Here is a 21,737-nt window from a genome sequence, read left to right on the forward strand (position 1 = left end):
ATATATTTGTTTCATTAACATAAACACTATTTTATAGATTAAATGAACGTTTTAAGATACTGATCTATTGCAGAATATAATATTACACATTGTATCAATAATTCTAAAATATAAATAGTAATACGGTGGATATGAACTTCTGAAAGTGTGAACCCGTCGAACATAATACGGCTAGTGGATGCCATGCAACAATTACATTTTTATTTTTATTGCCGGATACGTTGCATCTCTTCATTTATTATTCTAGAAAAGAACAGTTTTTGTAAGGAATTGAAAATCAACCTCAATAATGATCGAGGGATTGAAGCATATATTTATAATAAAAGTTACAAAGATATCTCCTGTAATTAAGGAGAGTCAATCAAAAATACAAGGAGATAAATACAATGAATTACAATAATTTCAAATCGTTTCCCTTAATACCCCCCTTCAATCGAAATGGTGGCGGTCCGAGACGAAGCATTTTGCGAAAGACTTCAAATTGTGCACGCGGAAGACTTTTGGTAAAGATGTCAGCCACCTGAAGATTGGTAGAAACAAATTTGGTGTATAGTTTACCAGAATTGACTAACTCCCGAATAAAATGATAATCCAAGTCAATATGTTTGGCACGTTTGTGAGCAACGGGATTCTGAGTCATAAACAAGGCGCTTTTGTTATCACAAAGTATCGTAGGACGATCAGGAGGGAGAGCATACAATTCCTGCAGAAGATGTGTAATCCAGACAAGCTCAGCAGCAGTGTTTGCCATAGCACGATACTCAGATTCACAGCTAGATCGGGAGACGGTAGGCTGCTTCTTGGCACTCCAAGAGACTAAGTTGCCACCTAGAAAAATCGAATAACCATACGTGGAGCGTCGTGTATCAAGACAACGCGCCCAGTCCGCGTCAGAATAGCCTACAATGGATGATTTGTGCGGACGGCTATAAGTGAGACCAAACGATAAAGTGCCTTTAACATAGCGTAATAGCCGTTTGACAGCTTGAAAATGAGTAATAGTGGGAGCATGAAGAAATTGAGAAAGCTGATTAACTGCATAAGACAAATCGGTAATAGTTAAATATTGCAAGGCGCCAACCAAAGAACGATAAAAGGTGGGATCAGGATGTGGAACACCATCTGCAATAAAGGACTCATTGGGAGAAAGAGGAGTGCTAACTGGTTTAGCATCATACAAGTTTGCACGAAGAAGAATGTCTTTAGCATATTTTGCTTGTGTGAGAAAGAGACCAGTTGTAGTATACACAACCTCCAGGCCCAAAAAATAATTGAGAGCCCCAAGATCTTTAATCGCAAACTCTTTATTAAGATGAGAAACAAAGGATGTGATAATGGATTCATTATTACCTGTTAAAAATGAGATTATCCACATACACAAGGAGATACATAATATGACTGTCTTTGCGAAGAACAAAGAGAGATGTATCTGAACGACTGCATGTGAACCCATAGGAAAGAAGAAACGTGCTTAAACGCTGAAACCAAGCACGAGGAGCTTGCTTAAGACCATAAAGCGCCTTAGATAATTTGCAAACATGATTCGGATATTTAGAACTTTCAAATCCTGGTGGTTGCTCCATAAAGACAGTTTCATCCAGATTTCCATTTAAAAATGCATTCTTGACATCAAGTTGATGCAACTGCCAGTTATTAAGAACTGCAAGGGATAGAACAATGCGAACTGTTGAAGCTTTAACAACAGGACTGAAGGTGTGTGAAAAATCCAAACCTGGAATTTGAGTAAAGCCTTGAGCCACCAGACGCGCCTTGTAACGCTCGACAGTACCATCAGCGTGATACTTAACATGAAAAACCCATTTAGAACCAACAACATTAGTCGATGATGGACGCGGGACCAATGTCCAAGTGTTATTATTATGCAGGGCATTAATTTCATCAACCATCGCAGCCATCCACAAAGGATCCTTAGCTGCCGATTTGAAACCACGAGGTTCAGTAATAGAAGATAAAGCAACATGTAAGGCATATGAATGAAGACACGAAAGATCCGCTTGGTGCTTGGGTTTAAAAACACCAGCCTTGGCGCGTGTCGTCATGTGGTGAGTATTTTGAGGAATAGGGACAGGATCGGGTATAGGAGCAGGTTCGGGAACAGGTTCTGGAGTGAAATCGACAGCTTGGTGTGGGTGGTTGGCAGGTACGGTTTCAGGAAGAGAGGTGGAAGTTGGATTGGGCTCAGCTGGGTGATCCGTAGACAGAGTTGGGCCAGAAGTAGGAGATGGGCTGGAAGGCGGTTGGACATGTAGTGGACCGGAAAAGGGTGGACATAAGGGGCACGGATCAGGAGTGTTGGGCTGGATATTTGGGTTGAAAAGTGGGCTGGGCAAATTGGACTGGTTAGTGGACACAGAAACATGTGGTGAAGTAGGTTCATCAGAAAAAGTGGTAAGCACCAAGCGATCAAGAGACGTTATGCCATTGATACCTTTGAATGGAAAAGAAGTTTCATCAAAGCGAGCATGACGAGAAATAAATATCCGATTGGTGATCGGATCAAGACAACGAAATCCTTTGTGGGAAGAACTATAACCAATAAATACACATGGAAGACTTCGGGGCTCAAGCTTATGTTTGGCATAGTCACGCAAATATGGAAAGACTAAGCAGCCATATACCCGAAAATTGGAATATTGAGGTACTTGCTTCATCAACAGCTCAAAAGGTGACTTGTTCTCAAGCAAAGAAGATGGTACGCGATTAATAATAAATGTCGCAGAGGTAAAAGCATCTACCCAAAAGGAAGCCGGAATATTGGCGTTAAATAGCATAGCAAGACCAGTTTCCACTATGTGGCGATGTTTACGTTCAGCACGCCCGTTTTGTTGAGGTGTGTAGGGGCACGAAAATCTGTGAAAAGTGCCATTGTCCTCAAAAAATTTTCTAACCGTGTGATTGACAAATTCAGTACCCCCGTCACTTTGGAAAACTTTGATTTTCCTAGAACGTTGAGTTTGGACAAGATTTATAAAGGCGGGTAAGACCGAGTAAAAACCTGTTTTGGTTTTGAGAGGATACAACCAAGTAAACCTGGAATAATCATCTATAAAAATCACATAATATCGATAACCATCTTTAGAGGCAACAGGAGCGGGTCCCCACAAATCACAATGAACCAAATCAAGAGGAAAAGATACACGCTTATCATTAGACATAAAAGGTAAACGTTGTCCCTTAGCAAGTTGACAAGAAACACAAATATCCGGTTTAGGCAATAGAGAAGTAACAGATAAAGCACCAGACTTATTCAAAAAAGAAATAACATTAAACGAAACATGTCCTAAACAGGAATGCCATAATTCATAGGATGCTTTATTGGAGATGGCAGCAACAAAAGTCTTCGGTCCATCTTTAAGCACATATAATCCATCAACACATGTTCCTCTAGCGAGCACCTGCTTTGTTTTCCGATCCTGAATATGAAAATAATGTTGAGAGAAGAGAACATCAACAGGATGATCGGCAGTTAACTTGCTAATAGATAATAACTTCTTGGTTAGATTAGGAACAACAAGAACATCATGAAGAGTAATATTAGTGCAAAGTGTAGAGGAACCTTTATGAGTAATTGGCAGTTGCATACCATTACCAAACGTAACCTTATCATTACCTGTATAAGGAGTAGAATGATGAACAGACTCCTCTGTGGGAGCCATGTGATCAGTTGCACCAGTGTCACCTGTCCAATCTGGAGTGTCATGGTTTACATGACATTGTGCATGAAACGCCTGTGCCAAAGAATCATTCGCCTGTGACGCATAGGTATGGAGATTTGGACAAGCCGATGCATAGTGGCCATTTGTACGACAGAGTTGACAGTGCGGTGGCCGACGATTATCACCACGACCACGACTAGAACCACGACTAGACGTGCCACGAGAATATGAGCCACGGTTTGAAGCACCCCGACCGCGACTCGTACCATGTCCACGCCGAGTTTGACTATAAAAGGCAGCAGAAGAAGCAGCGGTACCATAAAGAGATTGTAAAAACATCTCATGACTTTCTGCCTGAGCGATTAAATCTTGAAAAGACGGTGCAGGCTTGGTTACACGCAAAGCTGTAGAAAAAATCTCATAGACCGGTCCGAGTCCACGAAGAAACCAGCGGAGTTTATCAATGTCAGCAACCGGGTGACCAATGGCAGCAAGCTGGTCACAAAAATTCTTAAACTTGCGAGAAAATTCAGTTACAGAAGAATTACCTATGCTTAATGCGCGAAGAGAATCGCGAAGAGATTGAACCCGCTCAACAGACGCATTGCTGTAGGCGTTCTCAAGGGCTGACCAGATTTCTCGAGCACTCTCCAAGCCGAGAACTTCAGCAGCAGCCGGTTCGGTTAGAGAAGAGAGAAGAATAAGAGCTGCTTTCTGATCATTGGTAGTCCAGGATACAAACTCCGGATTAGGAACGGTTTTATTGTCGGAGGATAAAGTCGACGGCGGTGGGGAGACAGAGCCATCGATGTGTGTCTTTAGGCCATGAAGGTTAAGAAGGAGGCGCATATGATTACGCCAAACCAGATAATTGGAGGCAGAAAGTTTAATTGGGGTGAGGTGAGAGACATTGTTGAAGGGGAGAAGAGAATCGGAATTGGTAGAAGAAGGGGCAGCCATGAAGTTGGCGATGGAAGGAAAAAGAAAAATTAGGGTTGGAGAGTTCTGGCTGATACCATGTAAGGAATTGAAAATCAACCTCAATAATGATTGAGGGATTGAAGCATATATTTATAATAAAAGTTACAAAGATATCTCCTGTAATTAAGGAGAGTCAATCAAAAATACAAGGAAGAAGATAAATACAATGAATTACAATAATTTCAAATCGTTTCCCTTAATAGTTTCTATTTAATTTAATGTATCTATTGCAAAATATCGTTTTCTAATTCACAAAAGAAAAGTTTGACGGTAAAATTATTAATCAAAAGGTTTAATCAATGACTGCATGTTCAAACAAAATGAAATTAACAAAATGTGCATTAAAATCTGTACGTGGTAAGTCATATGTATTTTATTATGTTTTTATCCTTTTTTCAATTAGTTGTTCAGTGTTTAAGTGTAATAAAATGTTACATTGTTTAAGACCCACTTAAAGGTTTAAAGGCTTAAGGACTTTTAACTTATATAAATATCATTATAAAGAAATACGGAGTACTATGTTTTAAAAAATATAAATAACACGGTATATACTAAACTACTCTTATTGTATTTCATATATTTTTCTATGAATTCACACTTTATAACAAAGCATATAAATCAGACAATTTTACTTTAATCTGACTTCAACATTAAATGAATCTCAACCACTATGTCGTTAACAACATCCATAATGCCGAACACCCATCAACACATCACATAAGCTATCATATAAGATTTTAACTGATCACAACTTTATCGCTATTTGTTATGGGAAAGGCGAAGGAGGCGTGAAACCCCGTCACGTTGGAAACTCTAGCACGAAACATCACCACACACAGTGTGCAGAGGGTGGAGAGGGGGTGTCTTGTGGGCGTCGGGTGATTAATTGTTTATTTTCTTTTTTGTTTTTAATCCTTTTATTATTGATCAAAGTATGAACCAATCATCTATCTCCATTTAACTTTACCATCACATTTCACATCTTAAACTATCACAACACATATTCTTAGGTGTAGATTGTCTATAATAAAGAAGATCATAGTATGATAGTGTAACATAAATCGTCTGTAATTAAATCAAACGCAATGTTATTCGTGCATAAATCGATCTCCCTAGAAAAAAAAACATAAATATATACTTCAAAAAATAATAAACCAATCTTCTTTTGGGCATATGCCTTTAAAAATGTGAAGGAATAATAGAAATGACTAATGACGCCCATGGGATAGGAACTATGGCCGACGAGTGTTTCCCAGTCTGTCGTTGCATGGGGTGGGTGCGCCGTTTATTACAAGAATCAAAAGATCTATAAAAAGAAAAAATAAAAAAACACGTCTTATGAAAATTAGTGTGCTGACTTGGTCTATGTAATAAGGAACAAATAAACAAACCAAGAGAGGTGCAACTACATGCAAAATTACCTGGAAACTTTCATGAAAATATACACATTAATTATTTTATCTTACTACTTAAAGGGAAAATCCCAACCCAGAATATGAATCGCAAAAGAAAACGCCTACTAGAGCAATCACTCGGCCTAATAATTTGTCAATCTACTGTTAACCCAATAAGTAGTTTTAATCATTTTAACGATATGAGTATTTTGATAAAATATTTATGAAAGTTTTTGTTGCTGTAATTTAAAATTTTCATGCCTTTGAACTAATTAAATTATATTTTATTTTATTTTTTAACCAATTACGGGATACAATTAATAATTTCAATCCTAATGTATATTGATTGGCTAAAACCATAACTAAACCGATACATTTAAAATATTAGACCGCTTGACTTTGATATATACCCATTTTTATCAAAACTCATGATGAAATCTATTGGCCTACTATCCACCCATTTCGCTAGTCTTAGATTTAAAAACTATTGATAACAATAGAAATGTTATACTTAATGTCTACATTTTTTATTTTATCTTTCATGAGATAATCCTTATAAATTACGTGACTAAATATAACATGAGAAGTAAAGAAAGTTAAATGTATAATTTCTTGTTATATATTAGAATATGTGAGGGTAGTATTAATACGTTTTTGTTAATAATATTATTTTTCATGACGTTCAAGTTGGATTGAATCAATTATCAGAATTTCATTCTTGTTCGTATACTTTCTTATGTTCTTTTTTCAGTTTAACAAGATTTTAAATTTGCAAATAATGAAATAAACATAATATGCGACTTGTAATATAATAATCAATTTACCCCATTTGCCACTCTTTAAATAACAAAAAGGTGCAAGAGAAAGCAACTAATTATATATTTGAGGTTCACTTCTATATGTACGTATAAGAATGGCTCTTACAACCCACCAATAGCCATCTTATCCCTGTCATAAACACTACAAATGAATGTACAAAGTTTGGTCTCAAATCTTCTTAACCTTTTATGTTTCAAACAATGTTATTGTGAACTAGTAAATTCTTTCAATTGAATTTGTAAGTTAAATTAATTTTGATAACAGCAATTAAGTAGCGTGACTAAAAGGGTACGCCGTTAATGTTCAAGCATTTTTGTATTATGTTATACTGAGATGTTCTTACTTTAGTTATTTAGCAACAAGATTGGTAAAATAAATTTGTAGCAATAGATGAATAAAATGAATTGTATGTTTTATCTTGAAAAAAAGGTTGTAAGAATGAGAAACCCAAATTAAGCGATTTACTTAATGTTTGTAGCAACTTATTTTGACAATGTATAAACTTCTAATAAAGTGGGTTTTTTGGTCTTCTTCAGTCTTCACCAACACCTCAGTTTATGTTTATCAGGAAATTAAACAATTATTATAAACAAACAACGTGCGATACTGTTTACATTGTTGATATCAATTGCAAGGTTATTAAGGTGATGACAACTTGGAGACATTTCAACATAGTAAATACCAGGTATGTCAGAATGTGTGAATTAGTGTGAATGCCAACAACATATTAACATAATATTGACAAGGTACAAACCGGTAGACGTGTATAGTGGCTGGGTTGAAGTGCCAAATCCGTAGACCATGGTTTTAAAGTGAAATTTGAGAAGAACATTCGGTCATCGTTCCTCACCAGTGCTACTCTTCTAGACGAACACAGCCTTTTGCGTAGGCGTAATAAAACTATTTGTCATTACCTTGAAGATTTTAAGTCATGAGCGTAGTAATACAAAGATGGTCTAGTTTTAAACTCATTTAGAAGATCAACCAACATAACCCTAAGAAAGTGAGCACTAAATTGAGTTAGACCACACATACCCTTTATATGAAGACATGAATATGAAGACACGATGTGGGGGTGGGGAAAGGCCGGTGCCGAATGAGAGAAAATGGAAACACCACCCCCGGATCCCGGGAGTATTATCGAAAATTAGTGTTTAATCATTGCTTTCTCCCAGATTCGTTTGGTGTTGGCCCACTACTACAACGGTCATATGACTGTTAGTTTTTTATAATAAATTATTAATTAACTATATATATATATATATATATATATATATATATATATATATCACTCATTTTACTCAGTTTTTCACTTATCTCTAGTCTCTCAACTCTATACTCTCTCATTTTTATATTTCACCAAAAACGTAACTCCATGGAGCAACCAAATTCTGTTCCCGAACCGAGAATTAGGAGAACTCCATGAACATGAAGCTACGAAGAAGAAATGATGTTGGCAAATGCTTGGGTCCATGTATCTAGATACTTGCATCTCGTGGACCAACGATTGGTGGGTGTTTGGCAATGTGTTTTCAACTATTTTGTGCACGAGAGAAAATCAGGAGATCGTAACTTGGACCAAACATATTATAAAATGAAAAAATACGATGACACATATTAACGCTTGTGATAAACACACGCTAGAAGTGAAAACAGGAGTTAAAAACCGATGGAATTGTGAATAATGTTTTTTATGTATTTTTTTATTAATTATGAATAAGTATTGTTTAATTGTTTATATTTATTTTAAATTGATGGATAAGTTTTATTTAATCATTTAATTTTTGTTAAATAATCTAAACAGAAAAACTAGGGAAAAAGTGGGATAACTCCATGCTTTTTGTGAAAAAAAAAACGGGAAGAAACTAGGAAAAAGTGAAAAAATGGGAAAACAAAATTTATGTGACACTGATGTGACATGCAGGATAAACTGGGGAAAATGAGAAAAACCGAAACGACTCCTTATGCTAAGCTGAGAATGTCATTGGATCGAAAGAAATGATAACCTACCTGAATATTACTCGTATTACTCAAAAAAGTAGTTGATACGTACATCGTGAACCAACCAACCAACAACCATTGATTTGTGCTTTGTTAATACACACATGTTTGGAACATCATATCATATACGATATAAAGAACCACTTATACATAAATATCTGTACATTTTCATTATGTACGACAAATTTATTTGATCCTTGTTGTATACCTAAAACCTGAATCCCAAACATCCCTTCTCAAACTATATTTAAAGACTTTACTCTTATCAATACATCACCACCCCCATTAATATTGTTAAATAAATAGCTATTTGGATGTGTTTGGGATTGAGCGAAAAAGAACTTTTTGTTAAACGTACTTATTAACTTATTAAGAATTTTTTAAAAGAAGTTTTTAAAAAAAATATTTGAATTAGCTTATGTGTTGGGAAAATCAAAATAACTAAAAATACATTTTTTTAAAAGAAGTGTAATGAATTTTAAGTGTTCAAGAGGTATAATAGGTAAATCAAACATATTAAATTAATGAGTTAGATATTCCTAACTTTTCAAAACTCATTTAAAGTTGTTTAAAGTTATGAGAACTAAAGATTATCCAATTTTTAAAATATACCTAATATATTGTAAAAATTAAAATCCGTACAGATAAGAAAATAAAAGGCATAAAAAACAATTAACTTATTTTCCGGTTACAAAAAAAAATAAATAAACGGAAACTTAAAAAGTAATCACCGGTGAACTTTCATCTTCCCCTTTACAAAAACCAAATAATATTATATCAGGAAATCCTGAGCCGGTGATCCACAAAACACGCCGGAATCTTCACTCCGGCTCAACATTTAAACAGATCCAACAATTCCACTTCTCTTCCTTCTTCACTACAACCACTCTCTCTAAAACACGTCACCGACGACTCACCAGAATTCATCGACGGACTTCCCTGCCGTCGTTTCTCCGGCAAACTCTCGTTCAGATCGAGATCCACCTCCGGCGACCTCCGGCGCTTCAGTACCTTCGATCTCGAAACTGTAACCAGATCCTGAACGTTTATGACGTCAGCACCGGTTACCGGAAATCCTGCGTCGACGAGCTCAGGGATCGGCCGTAACGTGCCGCCTTGGAGAACGGTTTCCACCGACGCTTGACACACGTGCCAGTTGCCTGTACCTAAAAGTCCGACGGCACCGTTCACCGGATTCACCGTCCGTCCAGCAGCTTCATATAGTAGCGATTGAAATAGAGCTGCATAAACAAAACCTGAGCGTATTATATATTATATAACTTACAAACAATAATTAAAAACGAAAGTTTTTAAAGACATGAATGCTTTAAAAGCTTTTGTTTAGTTAACAACAGTTTTTAAAGCTTCATATACCAAAGATAGTATATAAAGCTTTAGAAACTTTTGTTCTAGGTTAATAATAATAATTATTATTATTAAAAGTTTACATGGACGTTGATTTTGAGGGACGGAGGAGATGAAGGACATGAGACCGGCGCGGCCAAAAAATTTGGCGACGAAGAGGGTGGCGTGAGCTTGAGCAGCAGGAGAGTCGATCCACTGGAGACAAGGGCGGAGGATGCAGTTGTCACTGCATCCTTTACGAAGAACACGGCATCCATTGCAGCTCATGGTTGTCAAAGATGGAGGTTGAGTGGGATGGGTTTTTGTAATGGAAGGGTGTTAGGTTAGGTTAGGTTAGGTTAACCGTGGTTGAGTTAGACGGACAGTGGATGGATTCCTAAGTATTGGGCGAGAGAGGTGAGCGGCTCCGTGTTTTCGCTTATTCGTCTTTACTTAATATTATATTTTTCAACTGCTTTATTTTTGGATAACATTTAGATGCTCTTTCATTTTCAATTCTTTTAAACATATTTGCCCTATTGTAGCTACATTATTTCTGAAATGATGTGTATGTGGTTGGTTTTTATTTATTTTGTACAGATTTTTAATTTTTCTATAGAAGTATACTAAATTGGAAATAGATTGATGCAAACGAAAGCACACGTAATTGCTTATCTCATATGAACTCATGGTTGAATCTAAACGAGCGTTAATCAAAAGTTTCAAAATAAACACTTTTAAACAATTTTTTTTTTTATAAAATAAACACAGTACCCTACAGTCCTTAATACTAGGTGTGGAAGAGGTTGTCGCGTCTCCAAGCATTGTCATCCATGCTTGTTTCGAAGGATGTGCTAAGGGTTCATTGAACCATTGGTGTCACCCTGTAATTGAGACAATGGCCACATCGCCTACTATCAATTATTCTACATCTTCTGGATCTTCACAACCGTTATAGATTTGATTAGTGTCATTAGTGAGGCTTGCCAACTGCTTATTTGGACACTCATGGGAGATATGTCCGACCCCCTTACATCGGAATCACCATACAACTTGACTCGATGATGGACCCGAAGTCGTGGATGCGGCCCTAGCCGGCTCATTGCCATTGTGGATAATAGCCTTATGTGTCCGTGGGATTACGATATGTCCACGACATCGACCTTGTTCTGACCCCTCTCACCTTTCCTTTTAGTTGTTTCTTCACTTTCAAGGCACAGGGAGATTTGAATATGACCAGTGTTGCTACAAATACACTACATATGATATTTTAGGCTTTAAGGCTCCCACAAACCTTTCAATTATTTCTTCATCTACAACACACATCGTATATATGCAACCAATGAGAACAATTAATCAATTCTTCAACAATATTGTACCTTGCATAACCTGATGATAGTCCAAAAAGCTTCATGTTGATGGTTTGGCAGTAGAAATTTAGGCTTAACGTCTTCTTCATCTTCGACTGCGATCTGCCTGGGATTTACATACCCTCTATCTTTACTTCTTGACATGTTCCCACAAAAGAGAAGTCGACCTCTTCAACTTTATAGCCACCACATTGACCTTTGAGATCAAAGACCGTTCAACGATGTTGATCTAGTAAATGAAATCGTTGACCAAAATAATTCCATCAAATTTGAAATCTTAGTCGTCAGACCTAGGTCTTGCAAAACGTCACTTGACGAAAGTCGGCCCTGTCGACTTAACACCTAAATGAGTTTTCCTCCCCATTAGACTTTTCTCTGACCACTATGGTTTGGTTGACTTGGTCTCTTCCTCTTTTTCTAATTTAGCACTAACTCCTGTCCTGTTCTTGCAATCACGCGATCTCCAATTGCGTAGATCGAGGTTGTTCCCTATGTTGCCTCCTTCGGCGTTTGTTATGCAAGGGAGGGCAACCTCTTCCACGTTCGACCATTTGGCTACCGAGCTCTATTACCACTTGCTACAAACAAAAGCGCAAAGAAATGGTTATCAATAACATATAGTTGAAAACAAACAATTCATAATTAAAAACTTTGAGTCGAACGCTTTGATCGAAAATTTAATACCAATAATAAAATAGCCAATAAAAACAAACCTTGGATCTCATTTATAGAGACGAGGGCCGGAAACTTAAGGAAAGAAAACAAAGTTAAAGGTACTGGTGTTACCCAATTAAGACTATGGTTCATGCCTCACAAGAAGAAAAAGGTGAGGAATAAAAATTAGGTAAAAATAAAAAATAAAACTATTAAAATGTGTTGTGGATAGGGTGAAGGAGGTGAAATAAAACACATGTTATTAACGTTTTTCAATCATCATTTATACACATAACTCCAAAATCTAATTAGTTGTGCAATCCATGTGCAATAAAACGATAGGCACAGATTTAGCCACCTTCAAAATCTTCTGATTAAGATTTTTGTCAAACAGACGTTATTCACAAATCACAATTAGTATTTAGTTATATTATATCCTCATAGGATTTACAACCAAATTAAAATACGTATAAGGCTATGAAAATGCTAATCAAAGATATATTCAAAGTGTGCTATTATTGATTGAATGATAAAAGTATATGACATCAAATAAGGATAACATTAAAAAAAATGTGACTAGTTGACTGAATAAGATGTGAAAGTTGCAATTAAAAGGGTCAAAACCATAAAAGTTGCATGCATAACTCATAGGGGTAGTTTTTTTAATGACAAATCTAACTCTATTCATAAATTATTACATACTTTTTAAGAAGTGAACTTAAACTCTTATCCTTAAAAAGATAAAGTCTTACCCGACACTTGATACTGCTAATCCAAATACCAGTTTGTTCATATTGATAGTTATACGTGAATTTGTTTTTCAAGAGCTAAAACCACTCACCTCTTTATGTATTTGTTTATTTAAGGCATACTATCTTCTTCATCCTACAATATTAAGAACCACACCAATGTACGTTACAATCGAGTGAGCATTAATGGAGACTACGAGTTTGTTACTTTCAACATGAATTGAATGGACAATATGTGGCACCATGTATTTCATCACTTAATTTGCTTATTACTCTACATATACCTATGTTTTCTTTGACCGGCAATACAACATTCAGTTTACATATCTCATAGATAAATAGGACCTTCATTAGCAAGGAGCTAAAAAAGGAACCATGAATAAAAAGTAAAAGAGTAAAGTGCTATTTTCGTTCTTGCGGTTTGAGAAATAATACGAATTTAGTCTAAAAAGTTTATTTTTTGCATATGGATCCTCCACGTTTCTCGGTCCTTGCCAATTACATCCAAATTACTAACCTCGTTAATTTTAATCGTTAAGTCAGGGGTAGACATGTCTTTTCACCTTTTCTTTATTATATACTTATTTTAGTGAACTGCGGTTTTCGTCCCTTTAGTTTGTCCAAATCTGTAGTTTTAGTCAAGTAGTTTCAAATTTGCAATTTTCTTCCCTATAGTTTCATTTCACTCGCAATTAAACCCGAGTTCCCTAATATCGTTAAGTCTGGTTGTTAAACCCATCAATGTGCCCTCCACGGGAGGGGCAGTTTTGTTCCTTGTTTTTTTTTACCTTTTTCCCCAAATACACCCCAGCCCCTCATGTGAGGGAGCTTGCGAATTAGAACTAAAGTTTATTTAGGGAGAGAATCAAAATTGGTCGTCACATGAGGGGCACGCAAATGGATTAACGACCAAAATTAACGAGGTTAATATATTCGGGTTTGATTGCAAGTGAAATGAAACTACCTTGAACCTATTGGACTAAAACCGCAGATTTGGACAAACTACAAGGATGAAAACCGCAGTTCACTAAAATAAGTATTATAATAAAAAAAAATAGTGAAAAGACATGTCTAACCCTGACTTAACGATTAAATTTAACGGAGTTTGTGATTTGGATGTAATTGGCAAGAATTGGGAAACGTGGAGGGTCCATATGCAAAAAATAAACTTTTTGGACTAAATTCGCATTATTTATCAAACCAAAAGGACGAAAATGACACCTCACTCAAAGTAAAAATAAAAGCACGTGACATTACACCAAGAATACCAACCTCTCCATGACTCAATTCTTCTAGTTGGATGTTAGATCATGTTACATATACCTATGTTTCATATAATAACAAAGCGAGAATATCCGTTAGTTAGAAGGTTGTAAGGTTGAAGCATAGACATAACGAGGTAAGGCTTGAGATGTTTTGGTTTCAGGTTCGAAATATGAATCAAGTAGGTTTTTTCACAGTGGTGAGTTTTTTCTTTGATGATGTTCTTGTGTGAATCAGGCCAGCATGGAGCGACAAAATTAATACGGACAGTTGATATCCTGTTTTAGAAAAGCTCGCTTAGGTATATTACAGATAGTTCCAGACGTTGTTCGAAATAAGAAAGAGGTAAGAAGATTCAAGTTTTGTGAAATCAACCATATACACAATAACAAGATGGCATGGATGAAAGGAATACTATTTCTTTTGCTAGACATCATATAAACATACCATTACATTGTTTCTGTTTATGTTGTTGGAATAGTAATACCCAACAAACCATCTAGCAGCTAGGTACTGATGAGTAATGACGGTGGCCCCCTTGACCTTTTCTTTTGTCTAAATCTTTTGACCCATAATTAGTATCCTTATTTATGTTGTGAACACAAGACATTTTTCATATAAAGATGCTTTCATCGTTTTGGAAATAGAACCAAATTTAAATTATATGACATTTTTTCAAACCTTTGGCATACATGATGGCCTTATTATATTATCACACACAAACCGAACGTCTACGCACAAATGACTCAAATATCCAAAATCTGCAAATTTTCTTAAACTAAACAACACACCAAATGGCAAATGCTACCCAAGTGCCCGCATCGTTTAATGCCCAAACCACACTTCTTCAATAATCGACACATCTTTCATCTTTATATTGAAAAGGTGATGTAGCTAGCAGAAAGCAAGGCTAGATATCTTTGTTAATTGTTATACATGTCAACGTATGCAATTGATTTTCTGATTCAATGACATGAGAGTGATGATTTAAGGCCAGGGACATTTAAGGTCTTAGGTTCAAAAACTGACTTATGAGGGTTCTTGCACAAATGGCGGGGTTCATCTAGGGCTGTCCAAACTGCTCGCCGCTCGTACGTCGTTCGCTCGAAAATTGCTCGAAAAATGCTCGTTTGATTTCGGCTCGGTTCGGTTTAAAAGCAATCCAAGCACGAGCAAAGCCTCGCTCGGTTTAGTTCGGTTCGTTTTGCTCGAATTATTTTTTATTTATTAGTTTTATATATAAAAGTATACTATTTTTTAAAGTTTTTAAAATTTCTCTCTTTTGTGTTGAATTCAAAGTTCAAATTTAAATCATAGTCACTCGTTTTATAATGTTTTGTTGTAAACTATGAGTTTTATATATTTTAAAGGTGAAAATTTAGACAATTTAGAGTTGAAAGTCTTGAATTAATGATATTTTGAAGTTTTAAAAATTTAAAATTGAAAACTTTGTACGAAATCAAGCAAAACTAAACCGAACCAAGCCGCTCGGTTTCAAAACCAAACCAAGTTCAAGCATAAAGATATCGCTCGTTTCTTTAAATTCAATCCGTTCGGTTCGGCTCGCTTTCAAACTAAACCAAGTATGAGCATGCCCGCGTTCGGTTCGTGAACAGCCCTAGTTTCATCATTGAAGATGTTCTTGGATGACTTAAGTCTAGAATGTCAAAATCAGTATAGACAATTGATATCCTATCTTAATAAAGCATCGCTTAAATACCGATCAGGGTAGTTCTAAACGCTTTCAAATGGAATCTAAGAATGAAGTTGGAAAGAAAATTTAGCAAATATCCTAGAGATTCCATTTTGTGGATCCCAGTCTTTGGGATCCCTAGCTAGCTTATTTTCCACACTGCTCTACCCTACCACGGTGTTGGTTTCCACATATTTTTGTTTGTTTGCGTTTGTGAGATCTACCATGAAGTTGAAGATATATTCGTACATACGTGTCCATCTCCCATTGGTTGTGTCAACACTGTTCAGCTGCACAAGTTTAATTTCCACGGTGCACAAGTTCGGGAGACTTTCATAACATTTGCAAGTGCGGTTGTAGTTAGCAAGTCAATTCTTGTACTTCTTTCTATTAACAGTTAAAAAAAAATAAGTAAATAACTCTTCTCGATTTCTCGTTAATACTCAAGAGTCAAGACAGCAAGAGTTTGCAAACTTATAATTAGATCGTTTAAATGGACGAAATTAAGTAGAAGATGGATCATTTAGATCCCCCATTTAGTGATGACAATTTTGTTTCAACTTTAACGATTTGTAATCATTTTGTCTATTATTAGAGTAAAACGCGTATATAATTTATCGTCTAAATTTATGGGTTTATATATTACTTTTATTTCATTAAATAGTTAGTTTTTGTTCAATTAAAAAAAATTAACGACTTTGATATGCAATGCAAGTCTAAAAATTTTGAATAAAAATTCTTACCCAACACTAAGGAACAACACCAAAGAAGTGCATTATAAACATATTACTTTACAAACAACATAAAAACAAACAAACACTAATGAATGTAAATGAATCAACATAATTGAACAAATTACCAAATATTCATGAACACGACTTTTGTTCGTGTTCATTCGTTAATTAAACAAATTAACGTACGTAAATAAACATCATGACGAACGATTCACTTCATGTTTGGTTCATTTACAACTCTATTCTAAAAAAAGAAACATTGTTTTATTATAATTCAATATAAATATACTAATTATGTCCGAGTTCTATCTTTTAATTTACTTGCTTCCGCTCTACATCACGTAATGATCAAATACTAGTTTTATTGGATTAATATCTACAATATATACATCTATATGCCGCTAATGTTATATAAATGAGAGAAAAACTATATATTCAAGCGTGCTTGATGTTGGATTTACGACGATGTTTTGCATGGTCTTTTTACACTCGTATGTTTTGCATAGTTTTTTTAACACTGTTGATGAACACAAGAAGACCAAATTACGAGCAAGGCATGCCATGCCAACAAAAGATTAAAAAAATAGTCATCAACCTATTGCGTAATATTGGACCACTTTGATATAAAGTTAGATGGTCCATCAACAATTTTCTTTGTTTTTTCTTCACTATACAATGAATGGACTGCTTGAGTTAATGGCAGACAAGACTTAACCAAATTGAAAATGAAGGCAAATAAATATCCAATCCAAGATATGCATATCTTTCTTCAAAATAATAAGTATAGTAAAATATACAACATTTATAATAACCAGACTATACCCTTTGTCACAAAATGGCTCAACATGGTCCTAGACTGGTGGTGCCAATAGATGTAACCAAGAAACCAAGGGACCAGAAGCTTCCCCTTCATAACCGGTGGCACCCCGACATACCACCTGTGGCTGAGGTTTGTGTCGGCGAGGTTTTTCGGGTCGAGATGGTTGATTTTTCTGGTGGTGGTATTACTAAAGAATCCACTGCTGAAGACATTAAATACTCTGACCAATCTGTTGTGAGTCTATATATATTATATGCACAACTTTATTTGTATTGAATTAACTTCATATGCGTCATAAAAGAATCTATTCCTTATAATTTAATTTATTGGATGATAGGCGTGCCACACGGTTTGGATAATGGATCAAAACAGGTCGAGTCAGATAGTTAAAAATATATTAGAAAAATGATAATCTAAGATTTTTAATTAGGCCCAATGATAAGAATATATTCTAAAAGATTCATACATTCATCCACTGTTGTATCCCTCACACACCACCAGTTAATCTATGGCTCCTTCAACACCAAAACTAGTAGTACCAATAGACCTAAAGAAGAAGCCATGGGAACAAAAGCTACCCTTACATAACCGGTGGCACCCCGATATACCACCGGTTGCAACCGTTAAAACCGGTCAGGTTTTCAGGATAGAAATGGTGGACTGGACTGGTGGTGCTATTAAAGATGATACTTCTGCTAGTGATGTTAAATATTTAGACCTTTCAACTGTAAGTTTGAATATAATCTGTTTAAAGGATGTGTCTAGACTAGATAATTTATAACTGATAACTTGATAAGTCAACTATTGATAACTAAGTTTTTTAATCTGATGAGTTTTGATCAGGTGCATTATCTAAGCGGGCCGATTAGAGTTGTTGATGAGGACGGGCCGGCTAAAGCGGGCGATGTTCTTGCGGTTGAGATATTGAATTTGGGTCCTCTTGCTGGTGATGAATGGGGGTTTACTGCTATATTTGATAGAGAAAATGGTGGTGGTTTTCTTACTGATCATTTCCCATGTGCCACAAAAGCTATTTGGTATTTTGAAGGGATATATGCTTACTCTCCTCATATCCCAGGTGGTTAATAAATTAAATTTAAAGTAACATATTTTTTTTTCACATATTGATGAAGTAATATATGTTAGAACTTAGAAGCAAGGTGTGTAATGCTGGGCAGGTGTACGGTTTCCGGGTTTAACACACCCTGGGATAATCGGAACAGCACCTTCAATGGAACTGCTTAATATATGGAATGAAAGGGAGAGAGAGCTTGAAGAAAATGGCTTAAAATCATTTAAATTATGTGAAGTTTTGCATTCGAGGCCGTTGGCAAACCTGCCTTCAACAAAAGGCTGTCTTCTTGGCAAGGTAAAATGTTAACCCGACTTACGTGCACCTGAAAATACCCTTGACTGCATCAATGTAGATATTTTACAAAATATATAAGTTTGGGTTTATTGTGATATCGTGACCATAGTTAGGCGATATGATTTGAATAGGTTTCATTTGTAATTATTCTCAATGTATCCGTGTATATAGTTGAGTAATAATACAAAACATCTGACGAGGTTTTCATCATTCAAAAAATAGATTGAGGAAGGAAGTCCTGAATGGGAGAAGATGGCTACCGAGGCTGCAAGGACGATCCCGGGAAGGGAAAATGGAGGGAATTGTGACATCAAGAATCTAAGTAGAGGTTCAAAGATATACCTTCCGGTTTTTGTGGAAGGGGCTAACTTTAGTACAGGAGATATGCATTTCTCACAAGGAGACGGTGAGGTCTCATTTTGTGGCGCGATTGAGATGAGCGGCTTCCTTGAGCTCAAGTACAATTTTCTTGACAGTTTTTTGTATGTGTTTGTTTAATGTTGAAGTGGATCAATTAATCTTGTTTAAACTGTTATTAGGTGTGAGATAATACGAGGCGGGATGAAAGAATACTTAACTCCAATGGGACCGACTCCTCTTCATGTTAATCCTATATTTGAGATTGGACCGGTCGAGCCTAGATTCTCAGAATGGTTGGTGTTTGAGGGAATCAGTGTTGATGAGAGTGGAAGACAACATTACCTAGATGCCAGTGTCGCTTACAAGCGTGCGGTCCTAAATGCAATCGACTACTTGTCCAAATTTGGATACTCCAAGGAACAGGTTTATCTTTTGTTGTCATGTAGTCCTTGTGAAGGAAGGATTTCAGGAATAGTTGATGCTCCAAATGCTGTTGCCACACTTGCAATTCCGACTGCTATCTTTGATCAGGTATACTTGACTCGCATATTATCTTTAACTGAACGGGATAATTGGATACTTATAATTTGTTGCAGGATATTCGTCCAAAGGTGAACAAGGTGCCTGTAGGACCCCGCGTGGTGAGAAATCTTGATATCCCAAGATGCACTTATGATGGAAATTTACCGATCACAAAGAACCCGAGTGCAACACAAAGTTAATGACAAAAATTCTATTATGTTGTCAATGTTAAACATAGTTTCCATAACTATCTTTTAATGGTGTGTACTGCCAATATGCACTATAAATATCTGATAGAAATGTTCACACATGAATAAAAGGTTTGGAAAGGTCTGACTCTGACCAGTGCACTTCTGGAAGCAGGCAGGCATAGATCCGTAGCAACGCTCATAACGCAAAATATGATCTAACCAGTACTTAAAGCTGATTTAAGTGAACTGATTCCCTATGTATGCATACAGTACTTTTTGTATTAAATATAAAATCAGTATATGTGTGTGTCACAAATCACAAGTCAGGTCAGTTATACGGCAGTTAAGTTATATAGGTCATTAAAACACTACCAACCGACACGTCAAGAGGTGCTATATGTGTTTCTATTGTGCATATATAGTCTATTTGACGATTCCATTTTCCCTTCCCGGGATCAAACCCTACACATAACAATCCAAAACATTATCCCATATTTTGTTCCTGCAAATTCGTTCTATACAAACCTGTACATCAGTGAAGTATTCAACTTCTCCAACATTTTGGTGAGGAAATAAGTGACAATAATTACATTTTCCTACAGACAACTTTTTAGTACATCAATTTGGCCTGGTCAAAAGTTAAAGTTGAGAGCATCTAGTTCAAAAGTACAATACAAGAATGTATGTCGGGAACATTTATCCATCTGATGAACTTCTTCCTAATTATGGCTTTTGAGGACTGTGAGATAACTATAAGTGAAATTATTTGTATGGACAAAATCAATCGGCTAAACGCATGACTTACACCAACCAAACAAGCAAAAATGTATATAGAACATACGGGTCATAATGAAAGGAAAGAACTTATCCAACTCCAATCTAAACCCACGTCAGTCGTCAGCAGACAGTTTCGTTTGATATAATTCATAACTAAGTTATATATTAATCTTACATAATTTAGTACCTCAACTAATATATAACTAAGTTATATATTAATTAGTCTTATGTGTCCATTGTGATAAATATAACAAAAACATCTATGAAGCGTTCAAAGTAACAACCACAATTTTACACAAACGGTATAAAATAAAATAGTTGATATATCAAATTGAGTCTAAACTAATAACCCCTATTTATAACCAGTGGCGGACCCAGGATTTTTTGCCAATGGGGTCCCATATTTTCGGTGTTCAAATTTTTCGGGTCGATCGTTGTTCAGGTCGGGTCGAGGCGAAGAACATAATAAAAAACAATATCATAATAAAACTTTCTTTTCAATCATCACTACCTGAACGGGTCAAAATGGGTCGGGTTGACACATAAACACTTTGTTTTCCCTTTCTTAAACATTTTTGAGATAGAACCTAGATCCACCCTTTCATAAGCATGTGTTGAAAACCATTAACTTAAACTAGTGAAAAATAAAACTGATATTTTAAAGTGTTTGAATGTTTCTAAAGAAAACCATGCATAAAGTTGAAAACAATGATATGTATTTTAGAGGTGTTTGAATGTTTCCAAAGTTATTATTGCAACATTAGCAATCAAATGATTGATTAACACTAAAAATTAACACAAAAAACCAAAAACTGAGCCTTGTAAGACTTGAACCCATGACCTTTTAAAGATAAAACAAGGGACTTTCCACCAGACCACATCAACATTAATAGTATGGGTTCCAAGTATTAAATCTTATGGGGTCCTCAAAAAATTTAATATACCGCTTCTAATAAATTTTTAAAAAACATTGGTGTCCCGGGACCCCGATCCACACTATGTGGGTCCGCCCCTGTTTA

At 35.8% G+C, this 21,737-nt stretch overlaps 2 protein-coding genes across 3 annotated transcripts; one reads left to right on the forward strand and one right to left on the reverse strand.

The window, feature by feature from the left end:
• Positions 1-9,544: 9,544 nt before the first annotated feature.
• On the reverse strand, positions 9,545-10,512 carry LOC143622702 (LOB domain-containing protein 37-like). The gene is made up of 2 exons (XM_077093769.1): positions 10,321-10,512; positions 9,545-10,113 (listed from the first exon to the last, which is right to left on the reverse strand). The coding sequence occupies exons 1-2, from the start codon at positions 10,502-10,504 to the stop codon at positions 9,704-9,706; spliced, it is 594 nt and encodes a 197-aa protein (XP_076949884.1). The 5' UTR covers positions 10,505-10,512; the 3' UTR covers positions 9,545-9,703.
• A 6,955-nt stretch (positions 10,513-17,467) lies between these two features.
• LOC143622743 (uncharacterized) lies at positions 17,468-19,977 on the forward strand. 2 transcript variants are annotated; one of them, XM_077093804.1, is made up of 6 exons: positions 17,468-17,733; positions 18,343-18,577; positions 18,678-18,868; positions 19,091-19,326; positions 19,408-19,759; positions 19,825-19,977. In XM_077093804.1, exons 1-6 carry the CDS (start codon positions 17,515-17,517, stop codon positions 19,948-19,950), a joined length of 1,359 nt encoding a protein of 452 aa, XP_076949919.1. In that variant the 5' UTR covers positions 17,468-17,514; the 3' UTR covers positions 19,951-19,977. The 2 variants fall into 2 exon arrangements, with proteins under 2 accessions (XP_076949919.1, XP_076949920.1); XM_077093805.1 differs by lacking the exon at positions 17,468-17,733 and adding an exon at positions 17,971-18,226.
• The last annotated feature ends 1,760 nt before the right edge of the window (positions 19,978-21,737 follow it).

Source organism: Bidens hawaiensis, unplaced genomic scaffold, assembly GCF_021521415.1.
Source record: "Bidens hawaiensis isolate Kalapana, Puna unplaced genomic scaffold, B.hawaiensis_p1.1 tig00003241_1, whole genome shotgun sequence".
Taxonomy (NCBI): Eukaryota; Viridiplantae; Streptophyta; class Magnoliopsida; order Asterales; family Asteraceae; genus Bidens; species Bidens hawaiensis.

Excerpts from the sequence above, each read along its gene's own strand:
- LOC143622702 (XM_077093769.1), bottom strand. The coding sequence starts at position 10,504 with ATGAGCTGCAATGGATGCCGTGTTCTTCGTAAAGGATGCAGTGACAAC. Across the intron at positions 10,114-10,320 it reads CCCTCAAAATCAACGTCCAT|CTCTATTTCAATCGCTACTA; the intron begins GTAAACTTTTAA and ends TTGTTTATGCAG.
- LOC143622743 (XM_077093804.1), top strand. The coding sequence starts at position 17,515 with ATGGCTCAACATGGTCCTAGACTGGTGGTGCCAATAGATGTAACCAAG. Across the intron at positions 17,734-18,342 it reads AATACTCTGACCAATCTGTT|GTGCATTATCTAAGCGGGCC; the intron begins GTGAGTCTATAT and ends AGTTTTGATCAG. Across the intron at positions 18,869-19,090 it reads AAGGCTGTCTTCTTGGCAAG|ATTGAGGAAGGAAGTCCTGA; the intron begins GTAAAATGTTAA and ends TTCAAAAAATAG.